The following is a 23111-nucleotide window of genomic DNA, read 5'->3' on the forward strand; positions in this document are numbered from 1 at the left end:
GATCTTCCATTTTTGATACTATTGCAAAACAAAATCAGGAAAACAACCGTCTCACAACGTTCGGAAAACACAAAGCGTGGAGAACTGTAAAGCCTAGAGATAGGCACGACCTTCTACTGAGCAGCTAGGGTTTTTTTGACCCTAGACTTGCTACAGAGAAACTTTGTATTGCCAATTATTCAAGAGATGAACTAATTGTACTAGATTCCGAATGTAATGTTAAAAAGGCATAGTCTTTTATTACTTCAATATTTTAAAACCAAGTTTTTAAAGCTAGAATTGGATGTTAATGGTAATATTATCTTTTGTTATGCCTCATGTATGTAGTTTCAACCTTGCCTCCTCGTCTCATGGTCGGTTTCTCACGCCGCTAGGGTTTTCTTTGGTTAGGGTTTTTTCTGGCTAGGGCTTCTCCTCTTTTGCGTGTAGAATTTTGTCCCTTACCTGGTTTAGGTCCTGTTCCCTTCTGTACTTTGGTTCGGATAGGTCGGATTGTTGCTTTTGAGGGTCCCGAGTTTCTTCATGATGGCAGGTTTGGAGGATTTATGGTCGAGGTTTTCTTTATCGGAAGAGGAAGTAAGAGGGGCAGATGTACCCCAATTGGGTGAAGCGACCATCTATTGCCTTGCAGGGAAATTCTTTACCAAGCGAGTAGTCAATGTTGAAGCTGTTGCACGTACATTCAAGCCATTGCAGAAAACAGTAGGCGAACTTAAGATTAGAGATAGTGGTGGAAATATTCTACTCTTCGAATTTGAAGATGAATTGGATCTGCTAAGGGTGCTGGAATTCGAGCCTTGGTCTTATGATAAGAATTTGGTGGTCTTTGAACATACCCCAAACATAGAATCTGTTCCTAATCTGACTTATTCAAAAACTCGTTTTTGGGTGCAACTGCATAATATTCCAGAGAAGAGAATGAATCAGGAAACTGGCGAGGCAGTGGGTAATAATATTGGTACCACAGTTCAGGTTGCTAATCCAGGGGATGAAGGCTCGGGTAATGAGTTTCTCCGGGTTTGTGTTGCCATTGATATAACAAAACCCCTTCCACACTGTTGCAAACTCAATTCCGAAGGAAAACAAATCAAATGGGCACTCCTCAAGTTCGAACGGCTCCTAAATTTTTGTTATTGGTGTGATAGGTGTAACCAATTTTGAGAAGGATTGTGCTTTGTGGTTGGAAGGCAAGGGAAGACTTAAGAAAGAAGACCAATAGTATGGCGAGTGGCTTAGGGCGGATCAGGTGAGGCGTTTCAGGAAAACTATAGTCGTGGTGTTCGGTAGTTCTCATGTTCCATGTTACTGGAAGAAGGGCCCTTCAATGGAAAAAAAATACGTCTACAGCGAAGACCTCAGTGAACAAGGTCTTAGTCCCTCAACCCAATCCGATGAGTGATGCTGAGCAAAGTTTGGATAAAGTTTCAAACGAGAATTTGCCCACCCCTAGTGCATTTCGAGCTCCTATCAAGTATGGTCTATCAAACGCTTCTAATCATAATAGTGAGGTGGAAGCATTAGCCAGGTCTGTTGCGAAGTTGGGACGGACCACTAATACAGTTTCAACTGATTTTTTGGGGTGTGTAATTTTGGAGGATGACAGCAGAACATCACTGCTAAGGTAGCATAGTAGCAATAGGCATGATCCAATTCATAACCCCTTGTGTGACATTTCGAATGTGGGGAGCCCTTTGGCTTCTCCAGTAATAGGCAGGAAGTGGAAAAAGCTAGCCTGAGAGGGTAGGGATGTTTCCTCAGTTGTTGAGATGGCAGTTGTTGAACATTGTCGGCCTTTGCTGGATGCTGGTGACACTGGGGTCTTGAATTAGAAGCGGTTGGACATGGGTATTGTGGAGAACAAAGAGAACTTCCCAGTGGTGGCTGGTCCCCAGCACCACCAGTTCATATGAGTTGCCTTAGCTGAAACTGTCGTGGGTTTGAGAATCCACAGACAAAGAATGAGCTCGTTACTTTAATTAGTAACAAAGATCCCAAACTGGTTTTCATTATGGAAACTAAAATGGAGAAGGATGGTTTTGAATGTATTCATCATAAGATTCAGTATGATCACATGTTTGTTGTTCCTCTTCATAATTAAGGTGACGGTCTTGCCTTGTTTTGGAAGAATGAGATTAGTGTGGCTGTCCAAAATTCTTCAAATAATCATATTGACACAGTAGTAGATTAGGCTTGTCTTTTGTTATGCTTCATGTATGTAGTTTCAACCTTACCTCCTCGTCCTTGACTATTTTCTTAAAAAAAACCTATTCGCCCCCCATCTTTTAATTTTTTTTTTTAATAAGAAAATTAAAAACCGATTGCCACTTGAAAATTGCCTCGTTAGAGCATGAAAGCCGATTACTATTACATCCATTGTTTTTGGCCCAAGGTTTCAAAAATTCCAACTAGTAGAACCCCTTTTGTATATCATTTTGTTAGTTTGGCAAACCATGACCTTGTGTAATCAAGTTTAGAATCTTAGTGTGTCTTGAGTGTGTTTGAAGCCAATATCAAGTAGAAGACAAGCCAAGGTTCAAGTTGTAAAGAACCCAAGGTGTTCAGAATCTTGAATCCCACTTGATTCTAGGTTCAACCTATCGAGACCTTCTTACCTTGATCAATCGAAGCAAAATCTCAATAGATCGAGATTCTTGCAGATTTAGCTATCTAGTCTACAGTTTTTCAGCCATTTCATTTGAGGTTTCATGGTTTGTAAGTCAAATATAAAAGTAACCCTAGAGGACATTTTTCATAGACTTTTGGAGAGCCATGTTTTGTATACAAGCATTGGAGATAGACTTACCATTGGAGACTTCCCAACTCTTTAGAATAATCAATCGGAGATCCAATTCAAGTTTTGAAGATTCGGTGATTGAAGTGAAGTTGCTGCAATCCAGATTCGTCAAAGCTTTTGGTACAAATCTTCTAGCAAGTACTTGGAGTCATGAGCGGAAGGTTCAAGTGTAACAAAATCAAGAATAGAAAATTCTATAGATATGGAGCTACTTGAGGTCACATTAGTATAATAGTATGTACTATATGAGTTAACTAATTTAGAGTTAAATTTATTGTATAAATTTCCATTCCATTCTAATGGATTTTGTTTACCTTGGGTTGAAAGGTTAAACCCTCTTAGTGGTTTTTACTATGGGACAAGTTGTTCAATTGGCTTTTCTTAAGTCACCATTATGTTTTCTTGTGGTGATTTAATCATTGTGGCATGTTGTTTGATTTAACCATAATTGAACTACTTAACTATTTGGTTTAAAATTGGTAATTCTTGGTACAACAGGGCCTAAAACCCAAACACATTTTGATAACTAAACCAACAACCACCAGAAAGAAATTATCATAAACAAATCAAACAAATATCATTCTTGATGTTGGATGTAATGGCCTCCATGGGTATTGGAAGTGTGAATTTTTCAAGACTATAGTCATAACCACCAGAATTTACTGTATCTTGGAAGTGGATACAGAGAGTTTGCAATTCCTCCTTGTCGTACGTGGTCAAAGTTGTTGTCTCTTAATACATTTCAATTCAATCATTTGTCATCCATTAAATAGAGCTCTACACTCTTTTAAATTCCGAAATCATTTGTGATTGATTCTCTAAAAAATTTTTCCCAGATTTATCTTTCAATATACAAAATCAAAGTAGGTTAAAAGATCATCTTTCAATTTTTTTGCGAAACCTAATTTGATAATATTAATGATTGAAAATGTTTGTTAACTGTACAAGTATAACCACTCTATAAACAAGTTGATAGACTATTAATTTTCTAGTATTTATCAGCCATTAACACAATTCATAAATATTTAATAATTTTTTGAAATCTTACTGCTAAACTACATAATCTTAATAATAGAGTGAAGTTTCATATTTTAAGCGTAGAATTTCATTATTTATGAAGTGTGCAAGATATAACCTGTTCGCCAACAAACAAATATCATTAATTTAAAAAGCAATTCATGCACCTTTCGAGCATCTAGAGCTGAGCTAAGAATAAAAAACTTTATCGTATACCTACCAAACTGACAGTTTATTTATTTTAATTCAGAATATATTACAGCGCAAAAAATATGTACTCAATAGTAAATCTTAATTGTAAAGTCATTTTGTTGATAATGATTTGACAGTCTCTCAACGTAACAAGCCTTGGACATCTATGTTGCATGTCTCACTAAATGATTTATAGTGGTAATTAAGTAAAGCATCATACATCATTTTTGAATTTTTGGATAAACGCTTTAGTGTATAAAATAAGATATATCACATCATGTCCTCAAAATGCCTTCTAATAATTTTATGAAGAGACATAGAATCATTTCTTATATGATTCGGAAAACAATTTTTTCCATCAACTCCTTTTCTAATTTCAATTCATCAATAATGAATGCGCTAAAAAAAAAAAAAAAATTAAAAGGTTAAAAAGTTTTCTGCTAAAAAAAAAATTGAGATTAAAAATGAATTTTTAACTCTCCATCTCATCCATTAGTTTACTGTTACATTGTGCGATCTGGATCCGAGGTACACAAGCCCATTTTATTTCTACCCAAAAACAAAGAAGTAGTGCATATGGAAGCCCACCGCACCAGTGACCAAACACCTGGCTGCGTGTAGGTTCGAGTTTTACAGTGTGAATGACGACAATAGCAGTACTATAATAATATTCCTATTTGCCGAGTCGAAGTTTCCTATAAATTTATGGCATGTAACATATAGTCTTTAAAATATATAATTGCACGCGAGTTTAATTGGCCTTTTGGGCACGTTTGACCTCCGCCAGGATTGAAAAAACTTAATGTTTGACCGTTAGTCCCTTTAAATAAATAAAACAATATATTATTTTGTGGTCGATCTGGCAACTTTGGTTGGTTGTTGCGTTTACGACTTTGTACACATAGAGGGGCGAGCCACACTGTTTATCGTAAATATCATCAATCTCTGACTTTTCTTACACCACCTCCTATATATACATTTCTTTAACACCCCCATTTTTCTCCCAAATCAACCGTAGCAAAGTTTTTATCAAAGTTTCTGAAGATGTTCTGAAGAGCAACAACAGAGGCTCCATTAATTTCATTTGTTTATTTTTATCGAAACTGTTTTGTTAAACCCACTTGCGTCAGTGTTGTTTGTTACCAAAAAAGAAAGAAAGATGAGAGGCAACGATGGAAGAGGAGCTTATTCAGAAAATAATTCTGATACAGAAAGCTTGGGAGGAAATGACAGAAGTGGTTTTAGTGGTCCTTTGGGTACTCAAGAATTCAACAGCAATAGCAGAAAACCTTCAAAAAAGAGTGCTAGATTCAGTTTACCAGGTGACCAAATAACCAACGACGATGATGGCTACGTTGAGATCACTCTTGACATTCGTGACGATTCCGTTGCGGTTCACAGTGTTCAAACAACAGGTGTTGGTGGTGGTGATGTTCAGGAAGACCCTGAGCTTTCTTTGCTGGCAAAGAAAACTTTACGGAGCAAATCTAACTCCTTTGGTTCATACTTGCTCCGTAACACTTCCTCTCATATACGCCAGGTTTCTCAGGAGCTCAAACGTTTCACATCTCTTACAAGAAGACCTTCTGCTTCGACACGTTTTGATCGAACAAAGTCTGCGGCCGCTCATGCTTTGAAGGGTCTCAAGTTCATCGCCGCCAAGACAGGTGGCGCTGCTGGTTGGCCGGCCATCGAGAAGCGGTTCGATGATCTCACCGCTTCTAAAAATGGACTCCTTCCCTCTTCCTTGTTTGGAGAATGCATAGGTAAATATTACAAGAGGATAAGGATATATATATGTCGTATAGATTCAATCACATTCATTATTATCACGTCAGTTTTGTAATAAAATTTAATTTATAGCATACTTTGTTTTTGTTTTTGTTTTGTAACAGGAATGAACAAGGAGTCTAAGGAGTTCGCAGGTGAGATGTTCAGAGCACTCGCTCGGCGATATAACATAAGTGGTGATTCAATCAACAAGGCACAGCTCAAAGACTTCTGGGATCAAATCTCTGATGAAAGCTTCGACTCCAGGCTCCAAATTTTCTTTGACATGTAATTATCTCTTTATTTTACGCGGTTTTGAGTTTCATAGTTTCTCATTAATTCGCACGCATGCTCCTTTTCTCATTCATTTTTTTTTTTTGGTAATGATTACAGGGTGGACAAAGATGCCGATGGAAGAATTGCAGAAGAAGAAGTCGCTGAGGTAGGCCACCGAACACTTCCGGCCAAATTGGACCACATTTGACCCGGCATTATATTAACTTTCTACGAATTATTCCACAAGTCTATAGAATTTGATCTTAGCATCATCATGATTACTTCTCTTTCCAGATTATCAGCCTTAGTGCTTCTACAAACAAACTTTCCAATATTCAGAAACAAGCCAAGGAATATGCAGCTTTAATTATGGAAGAACTAGACCCAGAAAATAATGGATACATCATGGTATGTTATTAAAAACTCTCTACTTTAAGTCCAATTAAGTACTTGTTCTATATATATATATATATCTCTTTCTTTAGTTTGACTCAATTGGCAATTAATTACAGATATACCATCTTGAAACACTGCTATTGCAAGCTCCAAACCAATCTGTCAGAATAAGTGATAGCCGAATTATGAGTCAAATGTTGAGTCAGAAACTGAAGCCAACACAGGAGGACAACCCAGTGAGAAGATGGTACCAAAAGATTAAGTACTTTCTAATGGATAACTGGCAAAGGGTCTGGGTAATGATGTTATGGCTTGGGATCATGCTGGGTCTTTTTGCCTACAAATTTGTGCAGTATCGAAACAAGGCCGCATTCGGAGTGATGGGCTACTGTGTTTGCGTTGCAAAAGGAGGGGCAGAGACCCTTAAATTCAACATGGCTCTGATACTATTACCTGTCTGCCGGAACACCATTACTTGGCTTAGAAACAAAACCAAATTAGGGACCGTTGTTCCCTTTGATGACAATCTGAATTTCCACAAGGTATATAATATGATCTACCGAAAATGTTTACAGTCATTTGTTTGATTGATATTTTTTCGTATGAGTTATTGTCAAAACAAGGTCCTCTCCATTTCGAATATTTCATGACTATAACATTTTATTTTTCGGATGTCCATATTGTTCTGTTATGGATACATTTCAAATGGAGAGGATCCTTTTTGTCATAGCAAAGGTCTCAAAAAAATGACTTAAAATGTTTTAACCCTTTATTGAATGTAAAACTCAGGTAATTGCGGTTGGAATTGGGGTCGGGGTTGGACTACACGCGATTTCTCATTTAACATGTGATTTCCCAAGACTTCTTCACGCAACTCCGGAAGAGTACGAGCCCATGGAACCTTACTTTGGGGAACAACAGCCTACTAGCTACTGGTGGTTTGTGAAAGGAGTTGAAGGGGTCACGGGTATAATAATTGTGATCTTGATGGCCATTGCATTCACATTAGCTACCCCTTGGTTTAGACGAAACAAGCTCAACCTACCAAAGCCCCTCAAGAAATTTACTGGATTCAATGCCTTTTGGTATTCCCACCATCTTTTTGTCATTGTCTATACCCTCCTTATTGTCCACGGCATCAAACTCTATCTCGCAAAAAACTGGTATCAGAAAACGGTTAGTTTCATTTCTTTAAATCTTCTCGTGACCTTTTAACCTGTCCCCTCTTATTTTTTTAGAGTTGTGTTCTGACATTGTAGCTACTTTATTTTGTTGGCAGACATGGATGTATTTGGCAGTTCCTGTAACCCTTTATGCATGTGAAAGGTTAATTAGAGCTTTTAGATCGAGCATCAAGCCTGTGAAGATTCTAAAGGTAATCAAATTATTATGCCTTTTTATCTCAATCCTAAAACCATTCTCTCAAACTCAATTACACCCTTTTGAGTCATAATGCACTGATTGGATGTGTGTTTTGTTCAATTTGAAGGTTGCTGTTTATCCAGGAAATGTGTTAGCATTGCACATGTCGAAGCCTCAAGGTTTTAGAAACAAGAGTGGACAGTATATGTTTGTCAACTGTGCTGCTGTCTCAGCCTTCGAATGGTAGGTAGTAGTACTACTATATTATATGTTGTGACATACAACTGGATGCACATTGTTATTAGTGGCCGATCGGATTGACCAAAATTATAATAATTGTATGCTTACAATAAACCAAAACTATATGTTTATTTTTATCAAAAAATAAACCAATTGTTGATTTTTTTTTTTTTTTTTTTTTTTGGGAACAGGCACCCATTTTCCATTACGTCATCACCAGGAGATGATTACCTAAGTGTGCACATTAGAACACTAGGTGACTGGACACGGCAGCTCAAAACTGTTTTCTCTGAGGTTGGTTGTGGTTTAACAAGTGCTTTAGAAATCGTTGTGTTCATGATCAATTACTGCTTCAAGCTTTTAAATTAGCACTAAAACTTTCTGTTTTCATTGGTTAGGTGTGTCAACCTCCAACTGCTGGGAAGAGCGGGTTACTCAGAGCTGATATTATGCAAGGAGGTAACAACCCCAGGTAAGATGATTGTTTTTTTAATTTTTTTATAATTTGATTGTTGGAGTGAGGCATTTTAGAACTCTAGATATCTATATTAGAAACACGAAGGGCTCGTTTGGTATGTGTATTTAAATAATAATTTTCAATTTTTTTAGAAATCGTTTTGTATGTGTATTTAAACAATAATTTTCAATTTTTTTAGAAATACGTATTGGTGAAAAAGTGTATAGAAATTGATGTAATATTATTTAAAAATTGAAAATATGTGTTTAAAATAATATACCAAACCCGAAAACTACAAATTGAATTTGGAGACTTTGACCTTAAAGTCTTGATTATTAAACACTCAAGAACTAAAATTTTAGATAATTTTGAAAAAGACAGCACTGACTACTAATAAACCCGTGTTGAATTTTGGAACTACGAGACTTTTGGCTTATAAGTCAAATTGTAGGGGTGAAAAGCACTCAAGAATTAAAGTTTTAGATAATTTTAAAAAGATAGTACTGACTATTAATAAACCCGTGTTCAATTTGGGAATGTGTTTTATACTTTTTTGTCACATGTATGCGGGTCATTCTTGTCAATCTTGTCCATGTAATCTACATTTATGTGACACCGATATACCAATAATTTCTTGTTCAATATGGACACCTTTTGACATAAATAATAATTGTGTTATGCGTGTTCACACATTGATTGACTATAGTTAATAACGCCAATCATGGAGTGGTCACTGTCGTGTAGAATCCGAACCAAAGAACTTGAATTAAGAAGGGGACGTTTTTTTAACCGATTAATGCGCTCTATTATCATTAATTCTTCTTTAATTTATTTCACATTTACGGAGTCTCCAAACTCTATACTGTTTTTAATGTTGCCAGTCATTATTGATGTAGGCAATATAGTAGTTTTTTTTTTTTGGGGGTGGTTGTGTTTTGGTTTTGGGATTCTTAATTAATGTTGATTAAATAAATGAAATGCAGCTTTCCAAAGATACTGATAGACGGTCCATATGGAGCTCCAGCACAAGATTACAAAAAATACGAGGTGGTGTTACTAGTGGGGCTTGGGATTGGGGCCACTCCAATGGTTAGCATTGTAAAAGACATTATCAATAACATCAAAAACAAAGATATGGAAGATCAAGATTCAACAACTGAGGCTGCTTTGGAAAGTGGGAGAGGTAGCTCTTCATCAAGTCACAGTAAGAACAAGGGATTCAGGACAAGAAAAGCCTATTTCTACTGGGTCACAAGGGAACAAGGCTCATTCGAGTGGTTCAAAGGGATAATGAATGAAGTGGCTGAAATGGATGAGAAACAAATGATAGAATTGCATAACTATTGTACAAGTGTGTATGAAGAAGGAGATGCAAGATCAGCGCTCATAGCAATGCTTCAATCACTACACCATGCCAAGAGTGGTTTGGATGTGGTGTCTGGCACAAGAGTCAAATCCCACTTCGCCAAACCCAATTGGCGACAAGTCTACAAGAAGATTGCTCTTCACCACCCAGATACACGAGTCGGTGAGTTTCACCTACCCTACTCCACTTTCTTTTTTTTTTGCCTAACACGTGTTGAAAAAAATACCTTATAGATGATTAAAAGTATTATGTATTCATATAAATAATATATAACCATAAATGTGGTCCAAATTATGCAGGAGTTTTCTATTGTGGGGCACCAGCACTAACCAAGGAACTTAGACAACTTGCGCTGGACTTTTCTCATAGGACATCCACTAAATTCGAATTTCATAAAGAGAATTTTTAAAAGATAAGAAGAAGAAGAAGAAGATGGAAGGAAGCACATGTGAAAGTTTCGTACCCTAGTTGATTATTGTATAGAGTCTATAGACATAAACTGGGATAGGCTACTAGCTACCGCAATCAAGGGGGGGGTGCAAGTGCAAGGTAACTATAAAGTATTAGAAACTCTCACTTCGAAGAAGGTGAGAATGACAGTGAGAGGACCCACCTCAATAGAATGCTGGCTTATGGTGGGAGCCACTAGCACCTAATCGTATAGAGTGATGATAATTTTTCCCTTTTATTTTTTTCTTCATTCATTTTCTTTCTTCCTTGATTTTTTAATATGTATGTATAGTATACAAGTGTATTCTTGCTAGGATGTCACCCCTTAAAGTAAAGGCCTAAAGGCCACGATAGAATATAAATCTTCTAGAAAAGTTGTTTTATTGACCGACACTTTATATATCAAGGATGAATTGTGGATGGACGTCGAACTGTACCATCGTTGACAAAAAGGGTTTTTTTTTTTCTTTTTTTTTTTTGCCCAGCAGAGATCAGAATTTTCATTTTCTTCAAAAGAATTAATATAGCATATAAAATTATAAATTCAAATATATATAAATGATATTATCATGGATGGCCTTTGTCAAATTAATAAATATCAGTTTCACTAATCAAAGAAAACATAAATGTGTTAAATTAATTGATAAAATTATTTATTTTTTAACTGTTTAAGTTTTGAAGACAATCTATAATTTGATAGTCAATGTGAATGAACCTTACATAAGTATTTTGGCATAATCCTCAAGTTCACTCAAAAAAGAAATGATAAAGATTATGATGTCGGCAAAAGACATTGGCTTAGTTTTACTATGAGATTGTGACATCTTGACATTTCAAGCTTACCTCCATGCTAACTACATTGATGTTGTGAAAATAAACCAAAAGGCGCAAAAATATATATAAAAGAAAATTCAAAGCTACATCTTTGTTTTTCCCATTCTTCTGTCTCGATCTTACTGTTATCGACTTCGATTAGGGGTGTACATCAACCATTATGGTATGGCCAGTTTTGGGAGGAGTTTAAGATGTGGCTGCCAAGGTCACTTTATTAAAAGTCAAATTTTCATCATACTGCTCCCAATGAATTGCAACTTTATCAGTGTCGATTACATTTGATTCGATGGTCGGTTGCCACCACAACATCTCCCAAGCATGAACCCACAGACTATGATCGGGGGATTTAAACACCAGTCCCACAACATATCAAACTCACATCGACTCTTAGTTTGTTAATGGAGTTGGCATTAATATGGAATGAAAAGAAGTAGATCTGCTTTGATCTACATGTGGTGGTCCACAACAACTTAGCGCGAGAGAGAGATGGAATAGAACAAATTTTCTTCGATCTATAGGGTGGAACGATTTTACACCCCCAGATTGGATCGTTTCTTTATTGATTTTGTGATATCACGCTCATTTTAAATCTAATATCAGCCCATGAGTAAGCGATTTCGAAATCTTTAAGATAGTGAAGAATTTGCTTTAATCAAACAATCAATTTTTTTGTTAAAGCTTAGTCAAACATGGTCAATGCTAGGGCTTGGCAAAAAGTTGATAAAATTTTCCATTTTGATGTATTTTTTGTATTTGGACATCAATCAAACCCGATGAAAATTAGTCAAAGCATTTAATTTTTAGGGTTTGGCTTTAAATTTATGATAAGGTTTTTTCCGTTCAGCTATCACAAAGAAGGAAATTTTGATTCAATATACCTAGAAACACAATATCATACTCTGTGAGGTTGAAGTCCTTTACCTTAAGAAGCCGCGTCAAGATTTAGACAACTTTGCCTTCGACATTTTTTTGGACAACATTTCTGAATATTTAGACAACTAATTGCACATGTAGCAAATGTTTTGGACAATTTTGTAACTAAATATGCTACTCAGACATGTTAAATTGTATATGTGAATGTTTGAGTAACTTCTACTTAAACACTAATTGCATATGCAAATGATGAAAATATCTTTAAATGATGTTATGTATCCAATCTTGTTCATTTGTACTAAAAAATTTCTATCAAAAGGATAAATCATTAACAACCTTTAGTGGGCATATTTGACTAAGGATTTTCTTTCCAATACACATGCCTGCTATTATCATCCAAAATGGACAAAGAAAAAAACATAAAAAACCCAAGTTAAGCATAAGTGCATAACTACAACTTCACCAATAAATTAAAATAATTTTCTTAATAGCAAGCTCAACAACATCAATTGTCACCATTGAACCCAAAATATAATTTCAATGTGTCAAGAAATATCAAGAAATGAATAGTTGCAAATTATTACAGTTGGTTTGTATTGTACGTCCTTGTAATGGTTTTTGTATAATACACACTTTAATTAATTTTGAAATGAGATGTCAAAGTGGGAAAATTGTTTCAATATTTTTTCTCATATGCTACCTACATTTAGACCAATAATTGAACCACCACAATTAGGGTTGTCCACCGGAGCCCATACCAGACCAACCCGAGGCAAACTGTCCAATTTGTACCCGAAACCAGCCAACCCGACATCGGTGACGGTCAACAGTGGGTTTCAAACTCCGGAAACCAAGACCGGCAGGTCGGTTGACGAGTCTGCTTTTCAAAATCCGATTCCAACCGATCCGACAGCCTATATATTGGAAACACCCACTGATTTTCTCAAGTATGAGGATTACCAATCATTTCTTGACAGATCCGTTGAGATCCGGTGAGATCTCTTCGAGAACTCGTCAAGATCTCTTCAAGATTTGGTGAGTACACTTAGAAATCTTGCTCGATCCAGCCATGTTTAGGCCAGATCTAGTAGATTTCGACCAGTTTCAACCTAATTTTGCCTGGTTTCATCTTCCCTGAGTCCGACTGACCACCGACCGATCCGTACCCAATATCCAAGTCGCCCGAACTGACTCATCTAACAGTTAGCAGCGGGTCTGGATGTTGGAGACTCGACGTGGTCGGGTTGGTTCCAGGTTGGGCACAAACCCGACCCAAACCGACCTATGGACAGGCCTAACCACAATATATAAACAAACACATGTTTCACAACCATAGACCATAAATTATAAATCATTTTTTTGTTTCTTGGAATTTAAATTATAAACCATAAATTAGGGATCTTAATCAACAAAATAAAAATAAAAATAAAAATAAAATTGAAAACGAGTCATTGTGGCCTTGCTCAAATTTTTAGCTATATTAAGTCCAAAAGTTCGATGTATAAATTGAATAGCAAGAGACTCAAAAAAATTTCTTATTCATTTTCTCAGTTATCTCAGTAAACAAACAAAGCCTAACGCAAGTAAATAAAACCAATTTACTAGACGGTAATGCCACTAAAAGCTGTTTAGTGATTTTGACTTGATGAACTTACAAGAGTAAGTTAATATGCAATGAGAACAAAAAAAATTCTCACAAGAAAAAGTACAAATTCTAATGCCATTGTGCATGAAATACAATTTAGCATGAATAGGATATTTCCCCATGCAGTGTCAAGAGATTGATATGCAACATGAAAGTATCTTTCCCCGTATTTGACAATGGCCGCTTGGCCTAGTTGTGTCCGCATGCTTTCATGAGCGTAAATCTAAATTTAAATTTGTAATGTTATTTTCATTGACAAAAAGGACTAAAATAAATAAAATAAAACTCTTTCCCTCATTCTTAAATAGATAAATTATTAGTTTGTCTTTTTGACTCATGTCATGTGTTGCAAGAATAATGAAGTGCTTTATGCAGATAAAAATATCATAAGGAAATATCCTGACAAAATCATTACAATGGGCATTTTTTTTAAAGCAAATTCAACATAGTATAACCAGCTTTTGTAATACCAACATTGCACAAATATGCCTAAAATTATATAGTAGCCTAACAAAAGTTCAATTAAAATTATATAACGAACTTAAGGACCACAATTAACCACAAAAAAAAAAAAAAAAAAAAAAAAAGTGAATATAATGGATAATAAATCAGATACATATCCATAGCATTTTTTTTTTTTTTTTTTTTTTTGGAGAGAAAATACTAAGCAATATTATTAAGAAGCTGAAAATTTAGAAACAACAAACTGAGAAATGTCAGGTGGAACATGCTTCATTCAGACTAACAAAGGAAAAGAAACTCTTGCTCTCTTGACTACAGGCATGGGCTATACAATTGCCCTACTGCCTTGAATGAGAGAAAGAAAAAGTTCTACGAGAACTCATAATAGACAAAATGTCTTTTACAAACTGACCAATTGAGGAATGATCAAAATCTGCAGACTTCAACACGTTACTCACCACCTCAGAATCCCCTTCAAAAACAGAGTGATGAATGCCCAGCTTCATAGATGCATATCCATAGCTATTGTGCTATTGAAGTGTCATACATACATTTATAACAAGCAAAATATAATTAGAATTTAATCTACAATATAACATAATATTATGACTCCAACAACGTATCATTCCCCCAACAAAAACAATTCCAATTAAATAGTGGCCCCAAAACGATTTCTCTTTAAGAAATTGGTTGTCCTTTCCTTCAACAATTTCTCTTCAAAAAGCTTGTAGAATCAAGCAAGAAAGAATATGTGAAGCATAAAAGTCCAAGTTTGCATTGTCAAGGTAAAAAACATGTTAACAATGACAAACTTGATGATTACTTAGTGATAGGGGTATTTCTGACCATAGCTCAAACACATCATGCATAGGCACTGGCAACACCCTTAGGCCTGTCAGTCCCACATTAGCAGACGGAGGATCCAAAGTCATGCAAAGAGACGGGACCACATTATAAAGCTGACGGACGAGAATCTCAACAGACGAAGGAGAGGCCGATGGGGCGAGCAAAAGCCCGATAGGGCAAGCATGATGCCAATGTGTCCAACAGAGTCTTGGTCCCCACGAAAATCCATATAAGGGAATATCTTGGGTATTGCATATCACGCAGAGTGAATGTGCTACGAGGTCACATCTCCCTTATATGGAAAGACACCTTGTAATCTCGAAAACCCTAAATGCCAAATCTTCCCCAAAAGAAAGGATCCCCATGCTCAAGGGATCTTGTCCTACTACTAAATTTCTTTATAAGCATGAGACCTCCTCTTTTCTCAAGTACGTAGAAAATCACTAGCTCTCTCACTAAAGAGTTGATAGAGATTTCTCATTCATTAACTTGACCTTTGGAGGATTTTTGGTTGGTACCACACCGGTGCCTTCTGTTTGGTTCTATTGGAGTGACTTGGAGCCTACAACTCACTAATGATTTTAGCTCATCATCACTTAGGCTCAATCAAACTTCAAAGAATCAACATAATTAATCATTGGAGAAGATAAACATAAAAAACAAAATAAACGTATTAGGACAATGCATGATCTGATTGCAATACATTCAATGATAAGAATAAGTAGCAGAAATTAGAGCATAATTTGAAATTAAGGGACATCATTTGGGAAAGTGATGTAGGTTCCAAACAGGAAGAAACTATCAACTCAAAAGGTGCAAAAAAAAAAAACTTGACTTCAACATGCTAAGTAAAGGAAGAAAACGTCTGTTGTCAATCTGTTACTAAACCACTGTTAGATATTTATATAAGAAAAATAACAACATAGGAACATTTTCACTTCTAGTGAAGGTTATACATAATGTTCTTAAAGGAAACCCTACAAAAATGAGTAAATATTTAGCAAGGATTGGTTACAGCAAAATCAACATAAACCTCTTAGTTTACACACACACAAAATAAAAAAATAAAAAAAAAAAAAAAAAATACTATTGTTCAAATAAGGGACCAAAATTATCAAGATTGATGACAATGACCAACTACGTTCTTGAACATAATGCACCAGAGATGACTGGATTAACACAATATTGTTAGGCCTCGAAACATTTTTTTTTTTTTTTTAAAGATACTACCACTCAACAAACTACAGTGACATGACCCATAGTGGTTATCAAGGTACAAAATAATGTTTCTCAATATGAGTTCATTTTGGAGAAAACATAACAACATCAAAAGTTGAAGCAATATAGGCTTCTTACTTTATCTATCTATCATAGTACACATCAACATAACAATAAAAATTCAACAAAGAAAAATTTCTCAACTAATTTGTTATTAGAAAGCCTTTTGTGCCTATCAATAAGAATAGGACAGAAATTTTCCTACATTAGAATGAAAAAACAGATTCCAACTTAGTCGAGTCTCACTACCAATTAGTAGAAATCCTCCAAAAACTGAAACTAAAAAAAATACACATTTCTTGGAAGCACAAGAAATTGGTGCAGAGACGCTTCAACCACTGGTGTAGGGTTAAAGTACGTCTTATAAATAAGAGAGGAGAACGCCGCACTAGCAGGCACAAGTGATTTTAATCCCTAAGCTCAAAACTAATAATTTCAAAAATCACACAAAAAGAAATCAAATTTACCACCAACAAATCAATAAACAAAATTCTGACATTATTAATACTTTCCTTCCTTTTCCCAGCAACCAAATAAAATTTATTAGAAAAAATGAATAAAAAAAAAAGAGAGAAAGGGAAAACCTACTAGGTGGTGGTCTAGTCGGAACTATCGATGCTAGGAAGCAGAGTAGGTGGCTATCACTAGGCACAAGGGGAATGGTGGAAGCAGCGACAGCGGAGTTGAGAGAGGTAGAGTCGCAACGAGTAGTGAGCGGAGAGTAGCCTCAGGAAATAGAGAGAGAGAGAGAGAGAGAGAGAGAGAGAGAGAGAGAGAAATGTGTGTGTGCGCGCACGCGTGCACATGTGTGTGTAATTTGAAATAATGAGATGCAGAACTAAGAAAAAAAATCAACAAGTTAGGGTTTTTTCGTCTTCAAGGGAATGATGACGCGACACTTCACATAAGCCATTGAATTGAAGGAATGGCTAAGATTTGAGCTATTGCACACTGTGCAATACAACAAGATCTCAATTCATAGATGTCTCTTGTGAAGGATCCCTTATAAAGAAATCAAACATGCATACAAGAAAGTGAATAGATGTATTAATGTCTTATCTAATTTGGAAAGATATTAACTTGAGAATTGTATGTTTTTTTAGTTTCCCACACCTTTGCTATTCTTTTTTTAATTTTTTTTTCTTGATTACTAAGTGCACCTTAGTCTCTTTAGTTCTTTCTAAAAAATTAAAAAATAAAGAGAGAGAGAGAGAGAGAGAGAAATATTCAAACTTGGGCAATCCAATTTAGTCATGGTTTTCAAACCTGAGTCGTTCGACCATGATTCACACAGTTGATTCGCTTTTTTGCATAGGCCAATTTTTTTTGGTTAAAAGAACTGTCTTGATGAATCACAATTAATTGCGTCATACAGTGCGGTCTGATCCAGGTTTCGCAACCTTTACTTGTACATAGTACATGTGTGTTAGAGTTTCAATCCTTATAACCCCAGGCTACTACTACAAAGCTTAAACCCTTTTGTAGTGGTACTCTAATTATGTAATATATTATAAGCCTGTTCAAAAAAACTCTATATATTACTTTCGTGTTCGTGTGAGTATTACTGTTTCCTCCAAAAAAAAAAGTACATATGTGTGTTTATTTGTGATGCTATAAAATTATAAATAAGAATTATTTATGTCTAAACAAATATGAAAACCATAATTGAAGACAAACAACTTAGGGATAATTACACTTTACCCACCTGTGGTTTGCCTTTAATTTGACTTGTCTACCCGTGGTTTCAATTTTGACACTTTATCCACCTATAATTCCCTCCGTTACTAATCCGTAATCCACCTCTCCTTCAGTCTTTACTCTAACACATAATATGTCAAAAACAAAAGTCCAAACAAATCAAAACACTCCTCACTCCTAAAACTCACTCCCATCCAACTTGCTCACCAAACTAAGATCCTAGATGCTACAATGCAATGTGCTTGAGATAACTGGGTTTTGATCGTTCAAGCAAACCGAGCCGAGGAAGAAGGAGACACAATTGCTCCTCTGTTCAGTTGTTGCAAGTAGATCCTTTTAATTTTTGAAACCTAGGGTTTTAAAATTATTTCTTCGAAATTGGGTTTTTGCTTAACCATGGAACTGGTAGTGCTTGTGATCTAGTTCTAGTGTAGTTAAACAACTATAATTGTATTCTTCTTTTGTTGTATACTTGCCTTCGTTAAGGTCACAAGGATTTTTCTTTTCCCTCTCAGGATTAGTACTCTTTCTAATAGCGCTACCTTTTGAGTAGAGAATGGTCATATCAATTTCATCAAATTGGGTTTTTGCTTGCTATGTATCAGTGTAAGGAAGTACAAGCTTTTTGTTCTGTTAAACCTGAGGATTACTATGTTTTACATACTGTGAATATGTTCTGTTTTATAGCGTTCATGCCAACATATATACTCTGATTTTCAAACCAAATGTGACGGAAATTTTTGTTCCAATTACATCCATTTTGAGTCACCAACAAAGGAATATGCTTGTCATAAAAATTTTAAAAAAAAAAAAAAAAGGGGGGGGGGGGCAATGTAGACAGGTTCAATTCTAACCTATGCTTTTTCATGAAATTGGGGTTTTGCTTGTATTCTTCAATGTGGAGTTGCTGGACCATAGGATTAGGCTTCCTTCATCAATGTGGGACTCCATTGATTATTGCTTTTCATGATTTTGCAATAGTATTGATTATTGCTTTTCCGCTTTCCCTTTCCATGAGTTTGTCTCCCAAAAACAAAACAAAAACTTTTAATAATATTGTCTATTTCTGTATTTTGCTTTGTGTGGACCACAGGACCACATGATACTTTTCCACATGTAAGCCCATCTCATACTTTATTTTGTTGTATTTTATATGCAAATGGCTGACTTGACATTCAATTTTGAGATTCATCATGGTGGCCAGTTTGTGTGGAACCCAGATTTAGTATATTTAGGAGGTAGTACTTCTTTTATTGATGAGGTTGACTTAGATAAACTTAGTTATTTTGAAATACAAGATATTTTTTCTGATTTGGGAGCATTTAGTACAAGTATATTTCATTATCTTATTCTTGGAGGTAATTTAAAGCAAGGGTTAAGGCTTATAAATGGCGATGATGATGTAGTTTATATGTGTGAGATTCATGCTGTATGGCCTACAGATAAGATAACACTATATGTTGACGGTGGTGAGGAGCCATTTGCAATTGAACAACAATTTGGTAATGAGGAAGTAGCAAATGATGAAGATGTGTATGAGGCACCTCAAAATGGTGATGATATGCATGAGGTGGGTGAGAATGATGATGATGTGCATGAGGCACCTCAGAATGGTGATGATGTGCATGAGGTGGGTCAGAATGATGATGATGTGCATGAGATGCATGAGGGAGGTAATGTGGATGCTAAAGGAGGTGGTGGACAAGATTTTGATTGGTTGGAGGAAGGGTTTGAGGGGCTAGATTTTGATGATGACGTATTTGGAAATGTAGATGATGGGCCATCTACACATAATGGAGTCAGTGTCAGTGCAGCAACCCCACATAAGCCCTCTAAGGGAGATAATGTCAATGCAACCCTATATAGGCCCTCTGAGGATCTACCTATGTATGCAGCCCCACATAGGACTACTGTAGCTGACAATGACCCACCTCTTGAAGAGAGTGAATGGATTGATCCACCTTTTAAAGATGACATGGAAAGTCTAGTAGGGTCTGATGATGATCAACCAGCACCAACTGCTGCAAAAGAACCTGAGTTTAATGTCCAAACTGACATGAGAAAACCAGAGTTAAAGAAATGAATGAAGTTTCCAAACTCTAAGGTATTTAGGGAGGCATTGAGGGAATATGCTATAAACAAGCCAGTAGATATTAAGTTCAAGCTGAATGAGAAGAAAAAGATATCAGCTTATTGCATAAATGAATGTGGATGGAGGTGTTATGCATCTCAACTACCTAGGGAGTTGACATTCCAAATAAAAACATTCAATCCAGAGTGCACCTACCCTAGATCCTTTAAACACAACCAAGTAACTGCAAGTTATGTTGCAAAGAAGTTTATGCAGGAGTTTGACAAAAATCCCAATTGGAAAGTGGCTAATGTTCAACATCATGTGAAGCAAGCACTTGAAGTTGACATAAGTTATAGTCAGGTGTATAAGGAAAAAAGGAAAGCTACTGACTTGATTACTAGGGTTGAACAGTTGCAATATAGGAAGCTTAAAGATTATGCAGAGATGATAAGATTGACTGATAAAGGAAGTGGGGTTATTTTGCAAACTAAAATGGAAGATGAAAATGCACAGCCCAAATTTAAGAGAATGTATATAAGGTATAATGCACAAAAAGTTGGTTTTTTGGGAGGTTGTAGACCAATCATTGGTTTAAATGGGTGCCACTTGAAAGGGAGATTTAGGGGCCAAATACTTTTTGCCACAGCTAGAGATGCAAATGATAACATTTTCTCAGTTGCATTTGCTGTTGTTGTGTAAGAGAACAAAGATTCATGGTATGGTTTCTGCAACAATTTTCAGATGACATTGGGAATCCAAAGCAACTTAGTTTGGTCTTCATCACTGATAGACAAAAGGTATGATCTACAATTGTACTAGCATATTTAACCCACATATTTAAAGTTCAATAATACATGCCTCAGTTCATTTCAACATGTTTAACTAACATATTTACTTGATCTGTTTTGTATATGAATTAGGGCCTTATACTTGCAATTGAGATGCTATTCCCAACTTGTGAGCATAGGTATTGTGTGAAGCATATCTATAATAATTTTAAAGTGGATCATAAGGGCTTGGAGTTGAAGGATGCACTACGGAGATGTGCTAGAGCCACAACAATCAGGGTGTTTAAGAGAAGAATGCAGGAACTAGAGGATTTAGATGTCAAGGCATGGGAGTATCTTGCTGACATCAACCCTGCACAATGGTCTAAGTCTCACTTTAGTAGTAGAGCTTTGTGTGATTGTTTAGCTAATAACTAGAGTGAGTCTTTTAATGCCATGATCTTAGAAGCTAGGGATAAACCAATTTTAGCAATGTTGGAGTAGATCAGAGTTAGGCTCATGACCAAACAATACAAAAAGATGAAAGGTATAGCAAAATACACTAAAAAGGTGTGTCCTAATATTCAAGATAAATTAGAGAAGTTAAAACATGAATCTATACCTTTCAGTGCTACTCCAGCAGGCAGCTTCATGTATAAAGTTGATAATGGTTGTGAGAGAAATGTGGTTGACTTGGTTAGGAAAGCATGTAGCTATAGGATTTGGGATTTGACAGGACTTTCTTGCAAACATGGGATCTCTACTATTGTTAAGAACCTGGAGAAAGTGGAGGACTATGTGCATCCTTGTTACTTGAAAGAGAAATTTGTTGACACTTACAAAGAGATAATATAGCCAATGTCTGGCCAATCTGAGTGGGTTGAGACTAACCAACCTGCTCCTTTTGCCCCTCTTGTGTATAAACCACCTGGCAGACCACTAAAGCAAAAAAAAAAAAAATATATATATATATATATATATATATCTTGAAGAGCCAAGAAACCCTTATAGAGTTTTTAGGATGAACAAGACAATCAAGTGTGGGAAGTGCCAGAAAGAAGGACATAATGCAAGAGGGTACAAGGCAAGCATCATTGGTGAAACTCCATGGTAGAGAAGAGATAGACTTGCTAAACCAAAAGCTGTAAGTATTTCCATGCTTTGAACTATATTCATTTCCTCATATATTTCATGTGTATGTAACTTGTACACTCCTTTTTGTAGGCATAAGGCAGTAAATCTACAAAAACAAATTAGACTACAACACCTCAAATTGCATCTTAGCCACCAAGTACTATATCTCAGCCTGCATACAAAGCTTTTGGTCAAACTGCATCTCAACCTACACCAAACAATAGATCTGAGGCAGCAACTCAACCTCCAACTACATCTAGGGCCAACTGGTTCTCTTCATCCTCACAACTAAGCTTTCATACCCCTAGAGAGATGTGAGATTCTTTACCATCTCAGGCACCTCTGCTTTCTTCTATTTTGTTTATTTTTTTCCTCTTACTTGCTATTGTTAGACCATCTTGCTAACTACTGGATTTTGGTTATGCAGCCAAGTGCACTGTGAGCACTAGTGGTGCACCAAGTCAAGGAAGTGGTGGTGGTGCTGTTAGGGGGTTTAAAGGCAGAAAGTTTGGTGTATCAAGGCCAACAAAGCTTCAACCAGTTGGTGGAAAGGGCAAGAAGGCTGCTGGCAAGGGCACCAAAAGCAATAAATGAAGATGGAAGATGTTAAAGTTTCAACCACTTTTTTTGTTATAGTTCTCACGCTTAATGTAACTAGTATTTGCTTAAGCATGGTCAAGTGTCAAAAACAATATTGGCAATTTCGGTTGGAAGATGTGTATGTCTGATGTGTGGTGGACTAGTAGTTGGGTTTTGGTAGTAAATCTGTCTGCATGTGACATAAAGTCACAATAATTGTCTTCACTTTTACTAATGTTAATGTGCATTGACACAGGATAAAGTATTTTGTTGTGTTGTGCTTGTCTTTTCTTTTTGTGGATTTATAAAGGCTATGTGTTTTGCTTGTCTTGTGCTTTTGGTGGATTTACACAGATGTATGTATTTACACAGCAAATCATGTGTATGTGTAAAATATGTTCCATTTATAAACAGGTGTAGCATAGAACCAAAATGAATATATATTAATCTACTTTGTGGCAATATATATGGATCCATTTATGGGTAAGAAAACAACATGTTCCATTTATGGGCAAGTGTGCATTGACATAGCAAATCTTGTTCCATGCTCCATATATATTCCATTTATGGGCAGGGCAATTGTGCATTGACATAGCAAACA

General features: G+C 36.0%; 2 protein-coding genes and 1 long non-coding RNA gene across 4 annotated transcripts; all 3 read left to right on the plus strand.

The window, feature by feature from the left end:
- Nucleotides 1-4971: 4971 nt before the first annotated feature.
- On the plus strand, nucleotides 4972-10744 carry LOC126718027 (respiratory burst oxidase homolog protein D-like). The gene is made up of 12 exons (XM_050420051.1): nucleotides 4972-5769; nucleotides 5899-6061; nucleotides 6167-6215; nucleotides 6344-6457; nucleotides 6562-6987; nucleotides 7235-7621; nucleotides 7725-7820; nucleotides 7935-8050; nucleotides 8239-8341; nucleotides 8446-8519; nucleotides 9488-10032; nucleotides 10170-10744. Exons 1-12 carry the CDS (start codon nucleotides 5163-5165, stop codon nucleotides 10277-10279), a joined length of 2790 nt encoding a protein of 929 aa, XP_050276008.1. The 5' UTR covers nucleotides 4972-5162; the 3' UTR covers nucleotides 10280-10744.
- Nucleotides 10745-20039: 9295 nt separating this feature from the next.
- LOC126719635 (uncharacterized) lies at nucleotides 20040-20729 on the plus strand. The gene has a single exon (XM_050422169.1). It carries the CDS (start codon nucleotides 20040-20042, stop codon nucleotides 20727-20729), a length of 690 nt encoding a protein of 229 aa, XP_050278126.1.
- A 1057-nt stretch (nucleotides 20730-21786) lies between these two features.
- LOC126716402 (uncharacterized) lies at nucleotides 21787-22775 on the plus strand. 2 transcript variants are annotated; one of them, XR_007652111.1, is made up of 3 exons: nucleotides 21787-21941; nucleotides 22022-22245; nucleotides 22359-22775. It is a non-coding gene; the product is annotated as an uncharacterized LOC126716402 (long non-coding RNA). The 2 variants fall into 2 exon arrangements; XR_007652110.1 differs by having other exon boundaries at nucleotides 21787-22245.
- Nucleotides 22776-23111: the final 336 nt, after the last annotated feature.

The sequence above is a fragment of the Quercus robur genome, chromosome 3 (assembly GCF_932294415.1).
Source record: "Quercus robur chromosome 3, dhQueRobu3.1, whole genome shotgun sequence".
Classification (NCBI taxonomy): Eukaryota; Viridiplantae; Streptophyta; class Magnoliopsida; order Fagales; family Fagaceae; genus Quercus; species Quercus robur.